The following is a 26,381-nucleotide window of genomic DNA, read 5'->3' as shown; positions in this document are numbered from 1 at the left end:
ACTACACAAACGTGCAATTTTACGGCCAGATTCGACACCAAACATGTTGCCTGCTTTTGGTAGATGTGTCCTGCGCATGTGCAGGAGGAGGAGGTTCACCGAAATCTCAGTTTCAGTGTGGATAGAGATATTTTCAAAAACGCATAGTGTGGATGCCTATCGCTTTTCCACGAAACTGGCGTTTTCAAAATTATCCGGTCCAGTGTGGATGTAGCCTCAGATAACAGACTGAACAAGAACAGCTCTGTTCCCAGTTGCAGTGATGGAAGAGTTTGGACCGATAGCCTCAGGACTTCTCGAAGGGCTTTACAGAGAATGAAGTCCAATCACTTCAAAGGGGGTAAGAAAGTTAATCACATGTACTGAATAAGTAAGATTGGCAATCTGTATTTAGCAAGCTTTCACAAGGTTGTAATGATGAGATAATCAATTGGTTGAATAATAAATGCAGACCAAAAAGCGAAGATGATAAGTCAAACAATTTAGCACAGTCTCATTGGGATTCCAGTAACATGGTGGTGTGCTCAGACACAATGGCTTCTATGGGGTCAGCTAAAGGAGTTACTGCCTTTTTAAAACGTATTTTCTATAATTGCATGACCTTACTGGACATTAAGAACCATCCCATGAGTTGCTTTTCTTGTGATTGCAAGGTCCTGCTGGGCATTGTTAAGGTGGAATGCTACAAGTGCGATTCACTGATGTATTGGCGGACAGCTGGGGCAGATGGCAGGGGAGGTGTGTGGCGTCGGTCGTAGCAAGAACTAGGCCTCGAGGCACAGTGTCACCTATTTACAGCCAGGAAAGAGGCACTGGAGTCAGAGCAGCCCACCGGAGGTGGTGTGGCAGCATCCAAGCAGGAGACAGTGCTGCCCAACAAAGCTCACTCAGCAGACAACAAGCTGTATTGTGTTTCACTTCAGATTTCTGCAGCATTCATAGGGTCTTGGATGATATATTTTTGTCTGACTGTATTTTATTTGTATCTTGTATGTGCTATACTGTACAGTATGTGCTTTGTGCTGTGTATGACTGTAGGTATTGAGTTTTGTATCTTGGCCCCAGAGTTACACTGTTTCATTTGGCTGTATTTGTGGGTATTTGTGTATAGTTGAATGTCAATTAAACTTGAACTTGAATTTGTATTGGCCACATTCTATACTTCTAGGAGTGCAGAAAATATTGATTTTGTGATAAAAGTATTTTATCTATGATTGCAGATCTTGAAATCTTTGCCCAAATACACTGCCAACCTTTTAACTTCTGAAAAATTGAAGATTGTGATTAAATCTCTTCAAGAAGGAAGTGTGAATGTAGCGTTTCAAGTTGTCCTTGATGAAGAGCTGGCAGCAAATATTTCCAAAATTGTCTCGGAACTTGTGGCTTCGTTAGAGGATGACACAGACTTTATTTTTGACCCTGACGGCACAGGGATTTCAGGTAATTGAAAAGCAGAAAATAGTAAATGTTGGAAATTAGAAAGAAAACAGAAAATACCCTGTGTGTCAGACAACACCTACGGTGAGATAACATTTCATTAAACAGTGAGCATCAGGTGCCAAATTGGGACACAGAATCTTAACCTGATGCATGTTTGGTATCAATTACTTGTGCCTAGAACTCAATCACTACCTCTCTATTCCATTTGTACCTTCATTAATTCATCTCCTGTTACGTGAAGCAATTTTTATTATTGTAGGTGAGTCATTTTTATGATGGACCAGTCAAATACTGGATTTTGTTTTGTGTATCTGGAATGCTCAAAGCAAGATCCAGCTTGCCTCCACAGCATTCACTGCAACAGAAAGGAAAGAAAGTTCTGTTGTTTTTTTACATTTTATGTTGTGACATTAGGACATCTCTCAGGATGTTGCAATCAACTGTTCCCTCCCAAACAGCACTCTACTTTTCTTTTATCTATGTATGGTTCTCTTAAATGTTGTAATGTATCTGCCTCCACCACTATTCCTGGCAGCACATTCCATGGACCGACCACTCTCTGTGTAAAAAAAAAACCTCTAACATCCCCCACCTATACTTTATGCCATCTTGTATAGAAATGTCTACTCTGGGATAAAGTCACTGCCTATCCATTCTATCTATGCCTGTTATCAACATACGCCTCTATCAAGTTACCTCTCATCTTCCTTCCCTCCACAGAGAAAGGCCCCAGCTCACTCAGCCTATCCTCGTAAGGCAAGCTCTCTGTTCCAGGCAGTGTCCTAGTGAATCTCCTCTGCATCCTCTTTAAAGTTACAATGAGATGACTGTAGCTGAACATAACACTCCAAGTGTGGTCTATCCAGGATTATAGAGAGCTGTAGCACTCCATCATGTCTCTTGAACTTAATCTCCCAACTAATGAAGAAATTACGTACCATAAGACCATAAAATATAGGAGCAGAATTAGGCCATTTGGTCCATTGAGTTTGCTGTGCCATTTCATCATGGCTGATCCAAAATTCGCCTCAGCCCCAATCTACTGCCTTCTCCCTGTATCCCTTCATGTCCCAATCAGTCAAGAATCTATTAACCTCTGCCGTAAATATACATAGAGACTTGACCTGCACAGCTGCCTGTGGCAAGTAATTCCACAGATTCGCCACTCTAGCTAAAGAAGTTCCCCCTCATCTCCGTTCTAAAAGGACGTCTCTCTACTCTGAGGTTGTGATCTCTGGTCTTAGGCTCTCCTACCATAAGACTCATTTTCTGCACATCCACTCTATCAAGGACTTTCACAGTTCGTAAGGTTTCAATGGGTTCACCCCTCCTTCTTCTGAATTCTAGCGAAGACAGGCCTAGAGCCATCAAATGCTCTTCAAATGACAAGGCGTTCAATTCTGGAATCACTTTTGTGCAATTTCTTTGAACCTTTTCCAGCTTCAGCACATTTTTCTACAATAAGGGGCCCAAAACCATTCACAATACACCAGTGCTTTATAAAGTCTCAACATTACATCCTTGCTTTTATATTCTAGTCCTCTTGAAATGAATGCTGACATTGCACTTGCCTTCTTCACTACAGGCTCAACCTGAAAATTAGCCTTTAGGGAATCCTGCACAAGGACTCCCAAGGCCGTTTGCACCTCAGTTTATTGAACTATTTAGAAACTAGTTAATCCTTTTATTTCTTCTGCCACAGTGCATAACCATACACTTCCCAACACTGTATTGTATCAGACATTTCATTGCCTATTCTCCTAATCTGTCTAAGTCCTTCTGTAGTCTCTATACTTCTTCAAACCTATCTGTTCCTCCACCTATCTTCCTATCTTCTGCAACTTTGCAACAAAGCCATCAATTCCATCATCTAAATCATCAACATTTAACATAAAAGGAATCAGTCACAACACAGACCCCTGTGGAACACCACTAGTCTCCAGCAACCAACCAGAAAAGGATCCCTTTATTCCCACTTTTTGCCACTATCTATCCACTTTTTTTTTGGTTTTCCAGGAATGAAAACCATTCCCTCTGTGAGAATCTAGACAGCTGAAGTGCTTCTTTGAAGGCATTTTGACCTAGGATTTGAAATGACATACATAAAATGCTGGAAGAGCTTAGCAGGTTAGGCAAGGTTCATGGAAATGAACAAACTTTTGATGTCTCAGGCCAAGATCCCTCTTTAGGACTGGGACGGATGGGGAAAGATGCCAGAATAAGAAGGGGGGGGGGAGGGGAAGAAGGAGAGCTAGATGGTGAAGCCTGGTGGGTGGGAAAGGTAAAAAGGTTGAAGGAATCTGAGAGGAGAGGAGAGTGGATCATAGGAGAAAGGGGCATAAAGAGAAGATGATATGCGGGTAGTGAAGAGGTAAGAGGCCAGACTGGGGAATAGGAAAAGAGGGAAGGGGGAAGGATTTTTTTTTACTGGAAGGAGAAATGCTACTAGATGGCTAACAGATGGAGGTGCTGATCCTCAAAACTGAGAGTGACCACATCGTGACACACAGGAGGCGATTGACTGCCCATGTGGAACAGGAATGGGAAACCTAGTTAAACGTTGGGTCTCTGAGAAGTTCCACTTTTGGTGGCTGTAGCGGAGGTGCTTGACAAAGCAACCAGCCAATTTACAATGGATCTTACCTGTAGAGGAGGCCATGTTGCAAACATTGGACAATATAGACAACTTTAGCAGGTTTGCAGGTGAAATGGTGCCTCACCTGAAAGGACTCTCTGGGGCTCTGAAGGGGGGTGAGTGGGCAGTATAATTCCTTGGCTGCTTGCTTGGAAGTGCTGGTAGGGATAAATGGACAAGGGAATCATGGAGTGAGCGATCTTTGTGGAAAGTGGAGAGTGGGGAGATTAATGATGTGTATGGAGAAGATGGAAGTTGTGGAGAATGATGTGTTGGATGTGGAGGCTCATGGGATGGTAGGTAAGGACAAGAGAACTCTATCACTGTTAAGGCAGCTAGAAGATAGGGTCAGTGCAGAAGTCTTGGAAGTGGAGGAGATGCAGGTGAGAGTAGCATCAATGGTGGAGGAAGGGAAAACCTGTTCTTTGAAGAAGGAGACCTGGAAATGATTTAGAAATCATTTTGCTCCCCCGATAGGGAACAGAGAGGTCAATTTAAGGATCTATCCACAGAGGTATGAATTTCCCTCAGATTAAGCTTGATTTCAGTACAATCTATGTAATTCCACCATATTTGCACCATTCTTGTGACTAGAGATTCACTTCTATAACTTTATAGGTGTAAGATCACGACTGGTAACCATTTTCCTTTTGCTTCTTTTTATCATAGATTACAATGAATGTGCCTCACTGGAAGACAACGACTGTTCATTCAATGCCAAGTGTATCAACACGGAGGGGTCCTACACTTGTAGTTGCTCTGATGGTTTTGTGGATGCCAATCCTGCTCACCCTGGTAGAATCTGTGGAGGTAAATCTTTTAATCCAGAAACAGTGAGATTCTCTAACGGCTAAATGGCCATTTCATTTTGTTTATAATTGCAGGCAGACTACACTTTGACCAGTACACAGAAGTCCATTGATGTAACAACATCCCACATCCCACATGATGGTTGACACATAATTTATGTGATTAAGTCATTACCATCACCATCATCATCAAGTGCTATGCCATGTCATGTCATGTAGATGATCATGACTGTGATTGTACTTGGCAATTTTTTCTGTAGAAGTGATTTGCCATTGCCTTCATCTGGGCAGTATCTTTACAAGACTGGTGACCCCAGCCATTATCAAACCTCTTCAGAGACTGTCTACCTGGCATCAGTGGTTGCATAACCAGGACTTGTGATGTGCACCAGCAGCTCACACAACCATCCTGCACCTGCTCCCATGTCTTCACGTGAACCTGATTGGGTGGTTGGGAGCTGAGCAGGTGCTACGCTTTCCCCTAGTGATTAATTAAATCAGCAATTAAATGCTTGTATTGGAAATGGCATCCATGAAGCTCAAATATTGGCATTGAATATCCATCAGGTTTAAAAACTTTCAGGAAGTCCATCTGATGCATTTACGGGAAGTTCCCTGGATTAGAGAGCCTGATTTATTGGGAGAGGTTGGCCATACTCTATCTTCATTCCCTGGAGCATAGGGGAACAAGGGGAGACCTCAAAGAAGTTTATTAAAACATATGGTTTTATTTTAATTTCCCTGTAATTGATCACCACTTTCAACTGAAGTTGACTACTCAGCTGTGAGAGGGGAAATGGTTCATCAGTTTCTGCCTTGTGTTTTATTTTAAAGATCAATATTCTTTTCAGTACCTGAGCATCATTGGCAAGAACAGCTTTTATTTTCCATCCCTGAATGTGCCTGAAAGAAATGGGTGGGGAGCTGCACCCACAGTGCTTTTAAACAGGAAGTTACAAGGCTTTAGTTCATGAAAGGATAGCAGTTATAAATCATTGGTGAGGCCACATTTGGAGTATTGTTTTGAGTTTAGGTCACTCTGGTTTAGAAAAGACACTGTCAACTGGAGAGGATGCAGACTGGAGAGGATGCAGAATAGATTTATGAGGATGTGGCCTGGACTAGAGGGCCTGAGATATAGGGAGAACTTGGCCACACTGGATCTTCATTCTCCGGAGCACAGGAGAATGAAGGGTGATCTCAACGAAGTTTATGAAACCACGTAGAGTATGGATAAGTTGGATGGTCATCATCTTCTCCCCCAGAGTTTTGAAGCCCATCTCTCTAGGACGCAGATACAAAAGAAGAGGGGAGAGATGTAAAGGAGACATGAGAGATGAATTCTTTGCGCAGAGGATGGTGTGTACCTGGAAGAGGTCAAGGTGGGTACTTTTGCAACATTTAAGAGGCAGTTGGATAGGTAGTTGGAAGAGAGGTGCTTGGAGTATAATGGAATGAAAGGGGCAGCTGGAACTAGCAGAGAAGATGCTGTGGTTGTCTGAAGGGCCTGTTTCCAGCTTGTATTATCCTATGATTTCTAAGCCATAACATGGAACAGAGTAGGGAGGAAACTACCATTAGCAGTGCTTCCCAGTGCAGCTACCATAGCTTTTGGGGATAGAAGTCACCATTTGGAAGGTGGCGCAGGGAGATTGGGGCTGAGAGGGAAATAGTTCAGCCAGGATGAAATGATGGAGCGGATTTGATGGGCCAAATAGCCTAATTCTGCTCCTATGTCTTATGGTGTTATGGGCAGTTTGGGTGACCAAAATCAGTGCAGGGTGACTGTGATGGGTTGACGGTGAAGGGAATGAGAATGGAGATGCCTAGGGTGCTGGGGCGGGGGTGGGTGGCACGGGGTGGCGACCAGGCAAGCTACCTTGCCTTGGATGGCGGCAAGTTTCTCGAGTGTTGTTGGCCCGCACACATCCTGGCATTTGGAGGTCATTCAGTCTGGCTCCTGACTTCTGGCTCATGTAAATGCTATAGGATGTCAGGAGGTGAGTCAGTCAATATCGAACACCCTGCCTTTGTCCTGTTCTCACAGCCACAGTATTAAGGTGGATGGTGCAATCGAGTTTTTGATGAATGGTAACCTTCAGGACATTGGTTAGTGATGTTAATATCATGAAATATCAAGCACAAATGATCAGGTTCTCTCTAATTTGAGATGATCTTTTTTGATACTTTTGTGTTACAATATGGTCCATCTTTGAACTCATCTGCAGCACCATTAGGGTTGTCTTTTAAATACTAGAAAATCTCTGTGGTTTAGATATCCTAGGATCATGGTTGTTAAAATCTGTCCAATTTGTATAGTCCTTTCCAATGCCACTAACACTTGTCTCTGGAATAAGGATATATATTTCATCCAATCAAGTTTAATAGGTTAGTTCAGAGCAATCCATACCATTAATTTGTCTGCAAGTTATTCTTAATAACTTCCTTCCTCCCTTGGTGGAAGTTATTGACCCAGATGGATTTCTAATGGGATCCATTACGCATCTAAACATTAAGGCTAATTTCCAACGTTTAATTAATGTACTAGCAAAAATGCTGGAATGTGAGGGGAGATCTGTGTGGTCACAGTGAGAACAGGCAAGTTCCACAACAACAGCATCCAAACTTGGGATCGATGTCAGTGCCTTGGCCAATGAAGGCAAGCATGCTGCCCACCTTATTCACCACCCCTGTTTACAAGAAACAACGTACTTGAGCTCCAAGGCCTCTGTGTGAAACTCCCAGGGCCCTGCTATTCACTGTGCCCTGGTGAGACAATGGGAGAGAGTGAAACAGCTTTGAAGCACTTTGCTGCTGGCTTGAATTGTGTGGGAAGTCATTGTTCTGGCCCACAAGCAGTTCACCCAATAGGCTCCTACCATCTTAAAAACGTCTTATAAAACCTGTGATTTTTATAATTCTGATATTTAACTCATTCCTAGTCCCACCACTGGTCTCCTGCTGCAGACCTCTCCAGTCTGCACTCCGGAAATTTTTCTCTAAAATTCCCTGCATCTCCTTCTCGGTCTTGTACCAGGTCCTTTTAACTTCAGAATCAGGTTTATTATCACTGGCATGTGATGTGAAATTTGTTAATTTAGCAGCAGCAGTTCAATGCAATCCATAATATGGAAGAGAAAAAAAAATGATAAATAAACTGGTAAATCAATTACAGTATATGTATATTGAATAGATTTTTGAAAAAGTGCAAAAAACAGAAATACTGTATATTTAAAAAAAAGGGAGGTAGTGTCCAAGGATTCAATGTGCATTTAGGAATCAGATGGCAGAGGGGAAGAAGCTGTTCCTGAATCACTGAATGTGTGTCTTCAGACTTCTGTACCTCCTACCTGATGGTAACAGTGAGAAAAGGGCATGTCCTGGGTGCTGGAGGTCCTTAATAATGGATGCTGCCTTTCTGAGACACCGCTCCCTGAAGATGTCCTGGGTACTTTGTAGGCTAGTACCCAAGATGGAGCTGACTAGATTTACAAGCCTCTGCAGCTTCTTTCGCTCCTGTGCAGTAGTCCCTCCATACCAGACAGTGAGGTAGCCTGTCAGAATACTCTCCATAGAAGTTTTTGAGTGTATCTTCAAACTCCTAATGTATAGCCGCTGTCTTGCCTTTATAACTACAACAATATGTTAGGACCAGGTTAAATCTTCAGAGATATTGACACCCAGGAACTTGAAACTGCTTAGTCTCTCCACTTCTGACCCCTCTATGAGGACTGGTATGTGTTTCTTCACCTTATCCTTCCCAAAGTCCACGATCCCAAAATATATCACTTCGCAGTTGTCTGCCAGGCCCTTGCCCTCCTTTGTAGTAGAAACCCTAGACAAGCTTCAGTGTTCACTACACGTCTGATACTGGTGTCATTTGCAAACTCATCATTATCCAAATTATTTATATAAATATTTACATCGCCAACCTATTTCCATACAATATAACCAGCCCTGAAGCTGGCATGATATCTGTGTAAATACTTCTGATAAGCATCTTTAATTTTCTATGTCTCCTTCCAACGTTCAACCTAGAACCCATCGTGGCCAGCCCCGTCATTACTGTAGCAGCTGCTGAATCAATCCTGGTAGACTGTAACCTCCATGAGATCTCTGTCACAATGGAGCGATCATTTTTGGAAGCAAGGCACATACCGGTCTCGTCACTCTACCTGGGCAACACACACTGCAATGGGAGCTTTGGAAACTTGACCCACGTTGCCCTGAAGGTCGGATGGACTGAGTGTGGAACTCAAATTTCAAATGTAAGTGCTAAAGACAGTTTTCCCTTGGTATTTGCTGAAAATCAGACCTTATGTGTCAACAAGAGCTAAGGAACTGATTTAAGTGGTAAAGTAATATCCCTTGCTGGTGGTTCTTGATGAAAGTCTTTTGACAAGGTCTGTTTATCTCTGTAACTGAAAATTTTATTATTGATGACCTGAGATCCAAGTAAGTAAAGCAAAAGGATCAGGCATGATTGAATGGTGGAGCAGACTCAATGGGCCAAATGGCCTAATTCTGCTCCTTAGTCTTATGGTCTAAATATTGAATCATTTTTAAGCCATAAATACTGCCTAGAAAACCTCCTGGCCCTAAGATATCAAATTGAGAATTTCCCCTTTCTGAAATGCCTGTTAGAATTATCAAAATTCAAGAAAATGCTTGACTGTTGTGACATCCCACTCTACAAGTATCAAGAAGGCATTTTTCAGAAGGCATTCGATAAGGTGCCACATAGGAGAATGGTGAGTAAAATCAGAGTTCATGGCATTGGGGGCAGGGTTTCAACATGGATAGAAAACTGGTTGGCAGATAGAAAGCAAAGGGTAGCAGTGAATGGGTGTTTCTCGGACTGGCTGGAGGTGACTAGTGGGGTACCACAGGGCTCTGTATTGGGACCACAGCTCTTTACGATTTATGTCAATGATTTAGATGAGGGCATTGAAAACTATATCAGCAAGTTTGCTGACGATACTAAACTGGGTGGCAGTGTGACATGCGAAGAGGACGTTAGGAGAATACAGGGAGACTTGGATAGGCTGGGTGAGTGGGCAGATACTTGGCAGATGTCATTCAATGTGAATAAATGTGAAGTTATCCACTTTGGAAGCAGGAACAGGAGGGCAGAGTATTGTCTGAACGGTGTAGAGTTAGGTAAAGGAGAAATGCAAAGAGACCTAGGAGTCCTAGTTCATCAGTCAATGAAGGTGAATGAGCAAGTGCAACAGGCAGTGAAGAGGGCAAATGGAATGTTGGCCTTTATTACAAGGGGAATTGAGTACAAGAGCAAGGATGTCCTTTTGCATTTGTACAGGCCCTGGTGAGACCACACCTGGAATATTGTGTACAGTTTTGGTCTCCAGGTTTAAGGAAGGACATTCTGGCAATTGAGGAAGTGCAGCGTAGATTCACTAGGTTGATTCCTGGGATGGCAGGGCTGTCTTACGCAGAGAGATTGGAGAGATTGGGCTTGTACACACTGGAATTGAGGAGATTGAGAGGGGATCTGATTGAAACGTTTAAGATAATTAAAGGATTTGATAGGATTGAGGCAGGAAATATGTTCCAGATGTTGGGAGAGTCCAGTACCAAAGGGCATGGATTGAGAATAAGAGGTCAGTTATTTAAAACAGAGTTGAGGAAAAACCTCTTCTCCCAGAGAGTTGTGGAGGTGTGGAATGCACTGCCTCGGAAGACGGTGGAGGCCAATTCTCTGGATGCTTTCAAGAAGGAGCTAGATAGATATCTGATGGATAGGGGAATCAAGGGATATGGGGACAAGGCAGGGACGGTATTGATGGTGAATGATCAGCCATGATCTCAGAATGGCGGTGCAGACTCGAGGGGCCGAATGGTCTACTTCTGCACCTATTGTCTATTGTCTATTATCTATTGTCCAACCACAGTGAAGAATTCTCAGATGGACAATAGGAAGGACAAGTAGTTTTAAACTTACTTTCAAAATCTTTTGATAGTGTATTAACTACAGATAAAACGTACATTCAATCTAACTAGAAAGTGAAGTATCAAAAGCAAACATTTAAGACATAATTCCCTTTATTTTGGAATATTCCATTTTTTGAAATTACAAAGAACATGCAGTAAAGTACATTTTGCTTAGGGCTATACAGTTTTCTTTCTTTTCTTTCTTTCTTTTTCAATCTTTTTATTAAGTTTCATATATATATAAGAAAAAACATAACATAATAATGAATAGGTTATAAATTCAATAGACTTGAAATTACATTAGTAATAGGATAATAATATCCTATTAAACATCAACAAACAAAAGGTACATTAATCAATCAAGTCTATATAAATATATATGAAAAAAAACCAAAAATAATCATCAAAAGAAAAAAAATTTGAAAATACATAAAAGAAAATATATATTGAAAAAAAATACTAAACTAAACTAACATGGGCAATAATAACAGTTTATAAGTATGTGATAGTGTCAAGAAAAAACTCCGGAACTCCATACCTGAACAAGAATAAGCAGAAAGAAGGTCTGAAAAAGGTCAAATTAATTCATATGAAAATGTCGAATGAACGGTCCCCAGGTTTCTTCAAATTTAATTGATGAATCAAAAATAGTGCTTCTAATTTTTTCCAAACTCAGATAAGAAATAGTTTGAGAAAACCACTGAGATGTGGTAGGAGGATTTACTTCTTTCCAGTTTTGTAATATAGACTTTCTGGCAATTACAGTTTTCTAAGCAGTACTTATGGTTTAGAACACTTAAATAGTCATTTGGATCTTTATGGAATTACAAACAAGATCTTCAAAGAATTTAGCTGCAGGTTTAATCAATAATTTATATCATGTCTGATAATGTTGACATTGCAATGAACGATTCACAGGAGCAGCTTGGGAATTTGACGTTAACCTGAATATGCACAGAAGTCTAGTAGTCCCTCCCAGTTTCACAAAGTAATCTCAACATTGAGAAATATTTTTCTGCCATCCTGCTGAATATCCTCACATCAGCCATTACTGTCTACTCTGGTCCAGCAACCACTCACAATACATGGAAACTTAGGTTGTTAGAAAAGGTCTTTGTCTGCAGTCTACCATCACTGCAGGACTTTTATATGACCAGGACAAAGAAACAGGTGAGAAAAATCATTGCGGACACTACGCACCATGCAAACTGCCTTATCCAAAAATTCCCTTCTGGAAAGTATTAGAGCACTATTAAAACAAAAACTTAATGGCAGCTTAAAAATCTGATCAACCATTTTAGTGACTATACTGTACTGTAGACACCTTAAGCCACTTTTTATAATGATGTTTACATTTTAAACACATGCTGGTGTTTATTTATTTATGTATACTTTATTCCATATCTGTCCTTTAAACTCAAACTTTATTGACTATTTTATGCATAATTATTTTGATATGATTCTTTATTCTTTATAATTGTTGAATACTGTTATTTTTGTTGCATGTCACGTCAACATACTGTAACAATTCCTAACACGAGAATGCATCTAGTGGATAAATTTGATCCTTGATTATGATCTAAAATTCATAATCAGGCTTACAACCTCAACTTGAACAGAAGGCATCATTAGTCTAGTACTCACTGGTCAAGGTACCAAAAGGAGATTTAAAGGTTCAAGCAACACACACAAAATGCTGGTGAAATGCAGCATCTATAAGGAGAAGCACTGTCGATGTTTTGGGCCGAGACCCTTTGTCAGGATACTGCCTGGCCTGCTGTGTTCCTCCAGCATTTTGTGTGTGTTGTTTGAATTTCCAGCATCTGCAGATTTTCTCATGTTTGCTCTTTAAAGGTTCAACTTCTCTTTGACAGCTGCTAATGTTAATTTTCCCACGGATTCAGAAATGGGCAGAACTAAAAACCTTCATTCATAACGGATGAAACAATGGGAGAGAATAAGACTAGAGTAGTCAAATCACAAACAAGAGAAAATCTGCAGATGCTGGAAATCCAAGCAACACAAACAAAATGCTGGAGGAACTCAGCAGGCCAGGCAGCATCCATGGAAAAAACATACAGTCGACATTTTGGGCCGAGAGCCTTTGGAAGGACTGGAGAAAAAAGATGAGGAGTAGATTTAAAAGTTGGGGGCGGGGAGTGAGAAATACAAGGTGATAGGTGAAACCTAGAGGGGGAGGGATGAAGTAAAGAGGTGGGAAGTTGATTAGTGAAAGAGATACAGGGCTCTGGAGAAGGGGGGAGTCTGATAGGAGAGAACAGAGGGCCATGGAAAAGAGAAAAGTGGGGAGTAGCACCAGAGGGAGGTAATGGGCAGGCAAGAAGATAAGATGCGAGAGGGAAAAGGGAAGTGGAATGGTGAAGGAAAGGGGCAGGGGTGCCATTACCAGAAGTTTGAGAAATCGATATTAACAGGTTGGAGGCTACCCAAACGGAATATAAGATGGTGCTCCTCCAACCTGAGTGTGGCCTCATCGTGACAGTAGAGGAGGCCATGAATTGACCTATCAGAATGAGTATGGAAAGTGGAATTAAAATGGGTGGCCGTTGGGAGATCCTATTTTTTGTGGTGGACGGATTGTAGGTGCTGGGCAAAATGATCTCCGAATCTATGTCGGGTATCTCCAATATACAGTAGGCCACACCGGGAGCACTGGATACTGTACATGACCCCAACTGACTCACAGATAAAGTGTCACCTCATTTGGAAGGACTATTTGGGGCCCTGAATGGTAGTGCGGGTGGAGGTGTAGGGGCAGGTGTAGCACTTATTCTTCTTGCAAAGAGAAGTGCCAGGAGGGAGAGCAGTGGGGAGGGATGAATGGACAAAGGAGTCGCATAGGGAACGATCCCTGCAGAAAGCAGAGAATGGGGAGGAGGGAAAGACATGCTTGGTGGTGAGACCCCGTTGGAGATGGTGGAAGTTGTGGAAAAATATGTGCTGGATGCGGAGGCTGGTGGGATAGTAGGTGTGGACAAGAGGAGTCCTATCCCTGGTAGGGTAGCAGGAGGATGGGATAAGAGCAGATGTGCATGAAATGGAAGAGATGTGGTTGAGGGCAGTCTTGATGATAGAGGAAAGGAAGCCCCTTTCTATGACAAAGGAAGATATCACCTTTGTTCTAAAATGAAAAGCCTCATCCTGAGAGCAGATTTGGCGGAGACAACGAAATTGAGAGAAGGAGATGACGTTTTTACGAGTAACAGGGTGGGAAGAGGTATAGTCCAGGTAGCTATGAGTCCATGGGTTTATAACAGACATCAGTGGATAAGCTGTCTCCAGAGAGAGAGATAGTGAGATTGAGAAAGGAGAGGGTTGGAAGTAGATCAGGTAAATTTGAGGGCAGGGTGGAAGTTGGAGGCAAAGTTGGTGAAGTCGACGAGCTCCACATGGGTGCAGGAAGCAGCACCAATGGAGTCGTCGATGTAGCGTAGGGAAAATGGAGGCTTGGAACATAGACTGTTCCACATTGCCGACACACAGGCAGGCATAGCTGGGATCCATGTGAGTGCTCATGATTACAATTTTCATTTGCAGAAAGTGGGAGGAGACAAAAGAGAAATTATTAAGAGTGAGAACAAGTTCAGCTAGGCAGATGGTAGAGGGGAACTGTTTGGGTCTGGTGTCCAGAAAGAAATGGAGAGCTTTGAGGCCTTCCTGGTGGGGGATGGAGGTGTATAGGGACTGGACATCAGTTGTGAAAATAAGATGATGGTGGCTAGGGAACCTGAAATCATTGTAAAGATCCAGAACGTGTGAAATGTCATGGATGTAGGTAGGAACGGACTGAACCGGGGGTATAAAACGGAGCTGAGGTCTGCAGATATGAGTTCAGTGGGGTAGGAAAAACCTGAAAGAATGGGTCTATCTGGGCAAACAGGTTTGTGGATCTTGGGTACGAGGTAGAAACTGGAGGTGTGGAGTGCAGGAACTATGGGGTCGGTGGCAGTGGATGGGAGATCCCAAGAGCTAATAAGGTCAGTGATGGTGTAGGAGACAGGGGCCTGCTGCTCCTTAGTGGGTCCTGTTCGAGGGGTAAGTAGGAGGAGGTGTCTGTCGGTTGTTGATGGGCCTCAGTAAGGTAGAAGACAGTCCACCAGACTACTACAGCACCCTCTTTATCTGTGGGACTAAGCGTAGGATTGTATTGTTGCTGGCTTGGGATGTGTGTGACATTCAACAAGTTTCTTATCATTGTTCTGTTCTTCAAGCGGTTCAGCTAATAGACTCCTATCAGCCTAAAAATGCCTATAAAACCTGTGATTTCTATAATTCTGGTATTTAGCACTTTCCTAGTTCCACCACCAATGTCCATGCTGCAGATCTTTAGAATCTACATGCCAGAATCCATTCCCTAAAATTCCCTGCTTCTTCATATTATATTATGTCCTTTTGATTGAACTGTTGAACATCCGTTCCACTTATAAAAATTGGTATCAATTTCCATGTGACAATTCCCCCATTAAATGCCTTATGACATTTAATTTCCGCAAATGTGTTAAATGAAGTGACGTTCTTTAATTTCTGCACAACTGTTTGATTACTGTGTTCACTTATTCCAGAATGACACTCACACAGTGGTGAAAACGACACTACAGAACATTGTTTCCTCAAGTACAGTCTCTGCTGGTGATAATCTTGCGGTCCCTGTAAATTGCACGTTTGACAACAGCCTCTTGCTTCCTGATGGCTATGCTCCAAATGGGTAAGGTGTCCCATTTCAATCTGATTTGAGGGACTCGTATTAAACTTAGGTTTGCTTATTGGCTTTAATTCCATGAGGCTTAAATGAAAAGACGACACGTCATAAATTGCTTTAATATTATTCATCACACCCAAGTGCTGGAGGAACTCAGCAGGTGAGGCAGTGTCTAAGGAGGGGAGAAACACTTAACGTTTTGGGCTGAAACCCTTCATCAAGACCAGAAGGAGAGAGGTCAGAAGCCAGAATAAAGAGGAAGGGGGAGGGGATGAGTACATGCTGGCAGGTAAAAACTGTCACGTCTCCAATTAATAAAGATTTTATATTTGTCACATGTACAGTACTTTGAAACATAAAGGGAAATGCATTGTTTGTGTCAATGACATGGCTAACGAACTTTCTACGTTCAGGAACCTCACTGTATCAGCCACCAGACCCTGTAAACTCTCTACCACTATCTGTTTTTTCATATTATCTGAGCACTCTATTTATCCAGTAGCTGAGATATCTGCTTATCCCAAGCCTCATATTCTTCTTCCCCATTGGGAGTGAGCTTGACTCCAGAGAACACTCTCAGCCTATGATAACTGTGGCTCTCCACAGGTACACCTTGGCATTGATCAGCCAGTGATGTAAAAGCCAAAACCAGCTCAGAACTTAACTCAACAACTGCAGGGTCCACTAGACCTTTCACCTCAGACAACTCCTTTCCCCAACTTCGCAGAACTGGTCTTTGAAGTCTTCACCCTCAGCAGCATTCCCCCCTTCTCTAAAGATATGGCCTGGCCATGGTCCCACCCCTCCAGGTGTCCCTATCCTATCAGGCAGTGTGACTTCAGCCACGTCACTGGTAGGCTGGACTAACACAGCATCCTTACTAGCTGATTGGTCAAAGCGCCATTCAATCACTGTAAATATACATGTAAGTGTACTCACTGGTGGTGAGGGTTTTGTCTGTGATGGACTGGGCTGAATCCACCACTTTCTGGGACCAGGAAGACTGAGCCCTAACCCCCACCATCCAGCCCACGGCCTCTGATAGGGCATGATGTCTCTTATAGTGTGAAACTGGGATGACCATGGGGATAAACTGTAAACAGATTACTTGGGGGTGAGAGAACTGCAACACTCGGAGAATTGGCACCCAGATAACAGAATGGAGCTGTGAAATGTAGATCACCAGGTTAGGCCCGGCATGTCTTCCTCTCCCAGAAAGAAAACAAATGGAAAAAGTGTGGTGGGGGGGGGGGTGAAAAAAGTCAGTTAATATTACAGATTTAGACTGAAAAAGTCAAATACCTGAAGTTTTACAATTCAAAATGGAGTGAAGAGGTTGCTGCGTGTCCAGATAGAAAATGGAATTTAGTTCATGACCTGCTGGGCTTTTTCTCCTGCTCTACATTTTGCAACTCCCACATTCCTTTGCATGTGTTCCCAATCTCTGTTATCTTTCACTCGTTGATCAGGTAACTGTTTATAGTTTATCTCCATGGCTACCATGTTTTCATCCAGTCAGAGACGTCCTCCTTCCCTGGAGCTCAACAAGCTTCTTTTGTCTGCTTTCCAAATCTATCAAAAGGCTCCCCTCCTGAGATGCTGACTTTGTTTCATAGATGTGACCTGACCTGCTGAGTATTTCCAGGAGTAGCTGTATTCATTCAATATTTTTTTTTCTTTGAGAGTTGGGATTATCTAGAAAATCCCCAGAACCATTGTGACAAGTCCATTAGATTGCTTAACATCTTATTAAGTCATGTCGGAAATGCTGAATTGCACAAACTTCATTTAAAGTAATCACTTAGAGAGTGGTGAGAATGTGGAATGAACTGCTAGCAAATTTAATTTCAATATTAAAGAGAAATTTGGATAGGTAGATGGATGAAAGGATGAAAGAAGTCTGGGTGCAGGTTGTTGGGACTAGGCAGAATAATAGTTTGTCACAGACTAGATGGGCTAAAGGGCCTGTATCAGTGCAGTAGTGTTCTATGACTCCATGCCATTAGTTGCATCCCATCCTTATGACTGAATCTTTCACTTATGGTGTCAAGAGCCACAGTAATCCAAAATTTGACTTGGCACACAGTTTGTAACTTACAGTATTTTCTGCCCTGGCATCCCATCTAATCCAAACTAGTTGGACACACAGAAGAAGACATTACAGCATGCCAGGACATTTGTGAATGACGTAGGCTAATTACTCCAACTGAGTTTACCTTTCAGTTTACCCAACTCGGCTGTTTTGTTAAAGTAGTCTCCAGTTTTGCTCTTGCTGCTTTACCCATTAGAATTAAATAACTGGCTGCTAAGATAGAGACTTTTAGGCCTGCAGAGTCACAAAGCTCGGAAGCAGGTTCTTTAACCCACCCTACCCATACTGATAAGATAGAACAGTACAGCACAGGGACAGGTCCTTCGTTCCACAATGTCCTGCTGAACCAATTAAATCCTTAATCATCCCTTAATCGCAGGCCTCTGCAGAGAGTGGTATGGACAGCCCAGTGCATCTGTAGTTGCGTACTTCCCATGATTCAGGACATTCACAAGGACAGGCGTGTATAAAGGTCCTGTAGGATCAATGGAGACCCAAGTCACCCCAACCACAATCTACTCCAGCTGCTAGCATCTGGGAAACAGTACCACAGCATAAAAGCCAGGACCAACAGGCTCCAGGACAGCTTCTTCCACCAGGCCATCAGACTGATTAACTCATGCTGATCTGAATGTACTCTATAGTAAATTGACAATTCTATTTATTATAAATTACTATGATGTGCACTTTGCACATTTAGACAGAGATATAACATAAAGATTATATTCTTCATGTATGTGAAGGATGTTAGAAGTATCATCAATTCAATTCAATAAATTAGTAGTCAAATATCAGCTAAACTAATAACAATGTAAATACCCTTCCATTTCCCTCACATTAATGTGACTATCTGAAGGTCTCTGAAAACTCATGAATGTATCTGCCATTATCTGCACCCCAGGGAGTGATTTCAAGGCATCCACCACTCTGTGTTTAAAAAAAAACTTACTCCTTACATCTCTTTGATCTTACTGCCTCTCACCGTGAGTACATATCCTTTGGTACAGGTTGAGTACACCTTAGCCGAAATTTCAAAATCCAAAAACCTCTGAAATATGAAATTCTTCGAAGCGCTCACATATGTAATAAACAGAAGTTAATCAGAAATAGAAAATCACTCCATAAAACAAAAAATGACAATCTGAATCATGAATTAAAAGAATGGATTCATCAACATCAGAATGAACCTATGCTGATCATAAAACAAGCTAAGATCTATCACAAGAAACTGAAAACTGAAAGGAATGGTGAATATTCAGCAGGCTGATTGCAGAAATTTAGGAAAAGGCACAGATCGGTGGTGATAATGGATCTACTGATCAAAAAGCAGCAGGGAGATTCATTGATGAGTTTGCCAAGGCAGTTGCCATGAAAATCTAACACACCAAACAGCTGAATCAGTACATATGCGTGATGAACAAGTGTAAGACAGGTAGCACATAAATTCAGAGTTGGAAATGATGGTGATCCCAATCTATTCTCATTATATATTCCAAAATCTGAAATTGGAAAGACTTCCAACCCTAAGCATTTCGCATAAGAGGTATTCAACCCGTATTAGGTGTTACAATGCTGGGACAAAGATATTGTCTATCTCCTCTTTCTATGCCTCTCATAATCTGGCAAACTTCTATCAGATCTCCCTTTCGCCCCTGCTGCTCCAGAGAGAACAACCCAGCTTTGTCCAATCTCTCATTATAGCACATGCCTGTCATTGTAGCAGTGTGATCGATACTACTCCTAGTTATTTGCACATGGTCCATAATGAAATCTTCCTAATTGAAACAAAGTGGTAGAAATACTCAACAGGTCATGCACTACCTGTAGAGTAAAATTGGAAATCACAAACCTAAGCTATTAACCCTATGTTTTTCTTTACAAAAATTATGCCTGACTTCTTGAGTGTTTCTAGAACTTTGTTTTTATTTTGGATTTTTAATGTAAGTGTACAGGTAGTAGAGCAGAAGACATAGTCCTGTGGGGCATAAGTGTAGAGGATAATCGTAGTGGAGGTGTTGCTACTAATCCTTATATATTCTGATCTATTGGTTGGGAAATTAAGGATCTAGTTTCAAAGGAGTTGTTGAGTGTCAGGTTTGGTGGTTAGGAATCGAGTTTGCTTGGAATTATGGCCTTGCAGACAAAGCTGCAGTCAATAAGTAGCTGTGAAAGATCCTCAAAATAGCCAAAGTAGAACCTTATCATCTCTAGTAAGCACTTACAATGTTCAAAAGACAATTAGATAGGTACATGGATAGAACATGCTATAGACCAAATATAGGTACTGTAATTGGTGCTCTCTCAGTTGGACAACTTATTTGGCATGTTTGAGTTGGGTTGAAGTGTCTGTTCTCCATGTTCTCAAATTCTCTGACTCTATGGCTCAATGTAATATCAATGGTATTTGTTCAACGGACTTCAAATTTCAAAGCAGACTTTCATAAACTCCATGTTTAGCAATATTCAATCAGGTTGAATTTCCACCTTTTTGTATTTAGTTCCATCTATTTATTATTGTAAGAATGTCACTGAAGGCATTTGAAGAAAATGCTCCTGAATTAAGGCCAAGTTTGATTTGCGTCAATTTGACTTTACCCTCTTTAACTGGTGGTCCTTTTGAAATATAGCTGACTTCATACATTAATTTAGAACCCGAACACTTTTTTAAAAGTTCAAATTCCCTTGTAGACTCCTAACAATTTACTTTCTGCTTCAAGGAGAAATAGCATAAGCCTGGAAGGAACTGGAAACTACACAGCCAGCATTGAAACCTTCAATGGAAACCAAACATTATTGGAGAACCCTCTTCTAGATCCTGATGATGAAGTGTCCATACAAATTTCGATTGATACATCAGACAACAGAGCCAAGTTGGTCCTCGCGGAGTGCTGGGCAACGCTAAGCAACAATGCAACTAGCGACTCTTTGCACAGTATTATCAAAAACGGGTAAGAGACAGATGCCAAAAAGCACATAGGGGATGGAGAGAGATGGATATTATTGGATGATATTGGCTGAGGTTTGGGACAGGAGATGGGGAAATGCTCAAATTATGCCAGGTAGCTTGTTTTATATATTAACGTGAAAGACCACATTAAACCAAAGATTATCTTTTATCTATTAAATCAAGGTTTGAACTCATGTACTGAAATATAATTTATTTATTGTGTTCTGATTTAGTCATCTTCTTCTAGCTTGAAGGCAGTCCTTGCAACATTGTTCAGATGGGCAGCTGGACTGTTGGGCATTTTGCCTGGTGTGTGTGTGTGTGTGTGTGTGTGTGTGTGTGTGTGTGTGTGTGTGTGAGAGAGAGAGAGAACTGCCAATATTTCTCCTTTGAGGGAAGACCCTCAAAGATCCCTTTTTTGACTAAATCATCCATCCAGGTCATCTGTTCAGGGAACATCATCAGTATAATGTTGATGGGATGGAATAACTATTATTTTCCTTCCATGCAATGAGGGCAAATAGGTTCATTTTATAGCCACAGTAATCAGTCCACTAGGCATATACCAGGTGGTGTGGATAAGACTTTTCTTATCCCTGTATGTCAAGGTGATCTATTCTTCAATAACAAGATGTAATTCCTCCTCTTCACCATTGCAGAACTTATGAATTTGCTAAATAGCTGAAGTCCAGGCCCAGCACTGAGTCTTATTTAATAAATTTTAATTGCTTAATTCTGAATACATTCTCTTGCCTTTTCCTATTTCAGATGCCCAGTTCCAGGATCACAGATAAAAATGTCTGAAAACGGAAACTCCACTAGTGCAAATTTTACTCTGAAAGTATTTTCATTCATTAGCATGCCTTTTGTCTATATACACTGCCATACTCAAGTCTGCTTGGAAGCAAATGGATCTATTTGCCGGCCGGTAAGTCTAGTTCCTTGTTTCCTTGGGCCACTTCTTTGCATGGGATCACCTTCCGAAAATGTCGAATTGCCTTTTACTTGCATTTGAACGATATACACAATCTTGCCTCCAAGTTAGACCACAATTAGTTGATGTTTTCGGCTCAGTTGCTATCGTAGACTGGGGCTTGATTGTTTTGAAACCATACCAGTCATTTGGACAATTTTGGCCCATTTGAGTCTTGGGTGGTACTGAATTTGTTTCAGAGAACCAATAACAAAGTCATTCCTCATAGTGATCCTGTACAAATCTTACCCTGAGCAGCTGATTTTCTAGACTGTAATGCACTCATTACTCGAGGGGCCCTGGGTGTAAATTGGCAGCTGTATAAATGTGGTCAGATTTCAAAAGTAAGTCAATGGCTCTGAAGTGCTTTGGGATATAAAAGTTACTATCCAAAAGCAAGTTCATCTCCACATGAAAATCTTCATACTTGGGAGTGGCAGCAGAGCAGTTAAATACATGGACAATTAATTCAGAGGTCTGGACTAAAGAAACTAAAGATATGAATTTAAGTCCCACTGCATTCATAGAATTCAATTTAGATTATTTAAGCAGTCTGGGACTAAGATGGCTGGTCTCCCAAATGAGGAACAAAAATGAAAATTGAGATTTGACATGTCACTGGACGTTCTAACAAACTTCTACAGATGAATGTTGGAAGAATCCTGACTGGTTGCATCATGATCGGGAATGGCAATTTGAATAGATAGCAGCATAAGAAACTGTAGAGAGTAGTGGACTCAACCCAGTCCCTCACAGCCCAATCCCTCGCCACCATTGAAAGTATCTACATGAGGCACTGCCTCAAAACAGCAACATCTGAAGTTTCTATCCCCCAACATCTGGGTCATGCTGTCTTATTGCAGCAGCATTCAGTCTAGAGGTACAGAAGTCTGAGATCCCACACCACCATGTTTCAGGACCGATTAATTCCCTTTAGCCATTTGATTCTTGAACCAACCTGCACAACCTTATCACTGCACAAGTATAGCAACAATTTGTACTTCAAGGAACAATCTTTGGTTCAAGTTGTGTTCTTTCTTGTACAGTCCTTGTTTAATTTGTGTTTCTTTTCTGAATGTTTTGCTTTTAATGCTCGGTCGCTGTACTGCTGCAGCAGGAAAGTATTTCACTGCTCCTGTGCGTATGTGTAGTTGTACACATGACAATAAATTTGACTTGGCAGGCAGCTTGCACTTTTAAATTCATACCTTTTCATTCATATTCTTCAAGGAAAGTGTTGGATTCTCCTCATTATGTCCAGCTCCAGACCCCAGAAATGCTTGCAATTGGGAAAAGCAGGAGGTTTAGAGGCGCTGTTGAAGCCAGCTTGGGGCGTTGCTGCAGTGCATTATTTTTCTTCTTGCACCTAAGTTGAAATGTGAAGCGTTAAACTAGTGAAATGGATGCCAATCATTGTCAAAGAATTTTGCAGGGCAGTCTGTCCAACAAACCTCCAGAGGCTCTGAAAAAACACGCTAATCCCACCCATCTACCCTTTTCATTATATATTTCCAGTCAGGGTGGTAGGGGGCTTTGGAAGAAACCACAGGTAAGGCCGTAGATACCTGCTGTCCTTGTCCTTGTGCCTGATTGTTTGTTCATTTATTTATGTATGTTTGCATTTATTTTTATCAATGTATTTATTTATCTATCTAACCTTTTTAAAGATTAGCTTTATTTGTCGAATGTACTTGGAAATATACAGTGAAGTGCATCATTTGTCTCAAATCCAATCGGCAAGAATTGTGCTGGGCAGCCAGCAAATATCAACTACACTTCTGTCACCAACATAACATGCCCCACATCTCACTAAACCTAACCTGCACATCTTTGGAATGTGGGAGGAAATCGACACAGTCAAAGGAAACACATGCAGTCATAGGGAGAATGTAAAATCTCCTTATAGACAGCGGCAGGATTTAATCTGTGTTGCTGGCACTGTATTCGTGCTATGCTAATGTGGATAGGATTATGAGTCTGGGAGGAGCTGTCGTGGCAAATGGCTGCAGTGTATTTGTAGATACTTTGGCCATGGTACATCTGTGGGGGAGGGAATATGCTGCCTGTCCTGGACAGAGGTAAACTCCCCAAATGGAGCTGAGCTGCTTCTCATTAATTTTTTGTTTGTCTTTTTTAACCAGTCATGCACCGGCTCTCATTTGATCAAGGATGCTGAAGTTGTTGCAAAGAGGACTGTGTCACTTGGGCCCCTGCATCGCAGATATAGCAATGGTAAGTGACGGTGGATTCCCAAGAGTCAGGAGCTGTCTTGCCCAAAGCAAACATTCCAGTCAAAGGCAGGACACAGTGGGGGACAACGATGACCTTTGCTGTCAGATCAAGTTAGACACTTAATGCTGCTAAAATAGTCCAAGGCATCTGCCACCAATACCAGTCAGAAACTGAGACGTACACTGTTTGGCGTAGTTGAGGGAGTACGTATTTCTTCAGCAGGATTCCATCTAACTCCATTCAATTATATCAGGCTCGATGTGCAAGAGCTGCTGTCAAACAATATGCAGACATGACACAGCAATAATGCGTTTGGACTGGAACTGCAGGAGCTTCCACTGGAATTGGTTTATTGCTGTTATATGGGGAAAAAGAGGAAAAACATTTTATTGGAATTGTTGTGTGAATGAAGTTACCAGAGAACAGTACTGGTAGAAATGAAGCATTTGACAAAACAAGGTACGGCAGGCATCATTTTGGTGGAAAGGTCTGCCTGTGCCCAGCACTACACATGTTTTATGTGCTAAAGATCAAAGAAAATTCAAGACATTCAAACAGATACTTATTTAAAATCTTCCCACTATCACACACAAACCAAGTGTCGATTCCATGCAATGGAATGTTGATTGGACTCGTACATATGCAGATGATCAGTGAAATGCCTGTTTCCTGGTCTGCCTGGTCTGTGATCCTATTGTTCAGAGTTGCATTAAAAATCAAATCTACAGTCCACGTTCAGATGTGAAGATTGGTGGCCAAAGTTATCTGCTAAATGAGCTAAACCCCAAAATCACCCAAACAGGAATAAAGCCAGCATTTCACCAGTCTTGTGCTACTAATACATACATTGCTGTAGCACCAGTGAATGCATTATTACTTCAAGGACAGTTTTCTCGTCCATAGTGATATTCGTGTTATTGAACTGCTGAAAATATCTGTGCTTTTATTTTCTAACAGAAGGTAGGCCCGTGGTGGAATTGGATGAAAATATCATGGCACTGAAGGCAGTGGTGGGCCTCGGAATTCTCCTCTGCCTGACGCTTGTGGTGATATCTGCGGTTCTGATGACTGTGTACACCCGATGGGGCCGCAGCCTCTCTGCTCAGCCCACTGGCCCGGACTACCAGCCTTTCGACAACTACTGATGAAGTAGGAACAGTAACCCGGATGATGCGGGAAGGACACCATGACCAGGATTGTCGTAGAAAACCCTATCAGTTATCCTCCTCTTTCCGTGTGGTTTTGGTCAAAGCGATTCAGACAAACCTTCCCTCTCCCCGTCACTACTGCTTTATTGGATTTCTGTACCGTACTCCTGCAATCCTGGCCTTGTGTACAGTGCCGACTTATTTTCCTTGCTTCACCCTTGGCAGTCGTGCCTTCACCCTCCTTCAACTCATTGTAAAATAAGCTGAACTTCTAAATCCATTCATTGGTGCATCTCCCTTAAAATAAGCAACAGCAGTTCCCTGCGTCAGGAGGCTACCCCACTGGAAGAATTCTTCCTCCCTCCAGGTAACATTAATCCCCACCTTGTAGTTACTGATGCCATAAAAAAGTGTATCAAATGTCCTTTTGCAATGGTCGCTCAGATATTACAATCCCTTATCCCTGGAAATATTATTCTCTAGATTAATTCCTGTTCATTTAAAGGTGATGGGGTGTCACAGCAGTGTAGAAGTTAGGACAAAACTTTGCAGTACAGGTGAGCCGGGTTCAGTTCCTAATGCTGCCAGTGAGCAATTTGCATATTCTCCGTGTGACCATGTGGATTTCCTCCTGGTGCCCTGGTTTCCTCCCACAACCCAACGATGTACCGGTTGGAGATTAATTGGTCATTAGGCTAGGATTAAATTGGAGGATTAGAACATAGAATAGTACAGCACATTACAGACCCTTCAGCCCACAATGTTGTGCTGACCCTCAAACCCTGCCTCACATATAACCCCCCATAAATTCCTCCATTTGCTTGTCTAGTAGTCTTTTAAACAACACTAGTGTGTCTGCCTCCACCACTGACTCAGGCAGTGCATTCCATGCACCAACCACTCTCTGAGTGAAAAACCTTCCTCTAATATCCCCCTTGAACTTCCCTCCCCTTAACTTAAAGCCATGTCCTCTTGTACTAAGCAGTGGTGCCCTAGGGAAGAGGCGCTGGCTGTCCATTCTGTCTATTCCTCTTAATATCTTGTACACCTCTATCATGTGTCCTCTCATCCTCCTTCTCTCCAAAGAGTAAAGCCCTAGCTCCCTTAATCTCCGATCATAATCCATACTCTCTAAACCAGGCAGCATCCTGGTAATTCTCCTCTGTACCCTTTCCAAGGCTTCCACATCCTTCCTATAGTGAGGCGACCAGAACTGGACACAGTACTCCAAGTGTGGCCTGACTAGAGTTTTATAGAGCTGCATCATTACATCACGTCTCTTAAACTCTATCCCTCGACTTCTGAAAGCTAACACCCCATAAGCTTTCTTAACTACCCTATCTACCTGTGAGGCAACTTTCAGGGATCCGTGGACATGTACCCCCAGATCCCTCTGCTCCTCCACACTACCAAGTATCCTGTCATTTATTTTG

General features: G+C 41.9%; 1 protein-coding gene across 1 annotated transcript in view; it reads left to right on the top strand.

The window, feature by feature from the left end:
- Positions 1–24,957, top strand: part of LOC132392189 (uromodulin-like 1) — a 113,146-nt gene extending 88,189 nt beyond the window's left edge. Inside the window, exons 24-31 of the mRNA XM_059966034.1 lie at positions 1,221–1,440; positions 4,745–4,885; positions 8,923–9,152; positions 15,420–15,562; positions 20,366–20,596; positions 21,364–21,523; positions 23,710–23,800; positions 24,758–24,957. Coding sequence (XP_059822017.1) covers positions 1,221–1,440; positions 4,745–4,885; positions 8,923–9,152; positions 15,420–15,562; positions 20,366–20,596; positions 21,364–21,523; positions 23,710–23,800; positions 24,758–24,945 — 1,404 coding nt within the window. The 3' untranslated portion in view covers positions 24,946–24,957. The remainder of the gene's footprint in view (positions 1–1,220; positions 1,441–4,744; positions 4,886–8,922; positions 9,153–15,419; positions 15,563–20,365; positions 20,597–21,363; positions 21,524–23,709; positions 23,801–24,757) is intronic.
- Positions 24,958–26,381: the final 1,424 nt, after the last annotated feature.

This window comes from Hypanus sabinus, chromosome 4, assembly GCF_030144855.1.
Source record: "Hypanus sabinus isolate sHypSab1 chromosome 4, sHypSab1.hap1, whole genome shotgun sequence".
Classification (NCBI taxonomy): Eukaryota; Metazoa; Chordata; class Chondrichthyes; order Myliobatiformes; family Dasyatidae; genus Hypanus; species Hypanus sabinus.
This window is presented reverse-complemented; position numbering and strand designations above follow the sequence as displayed.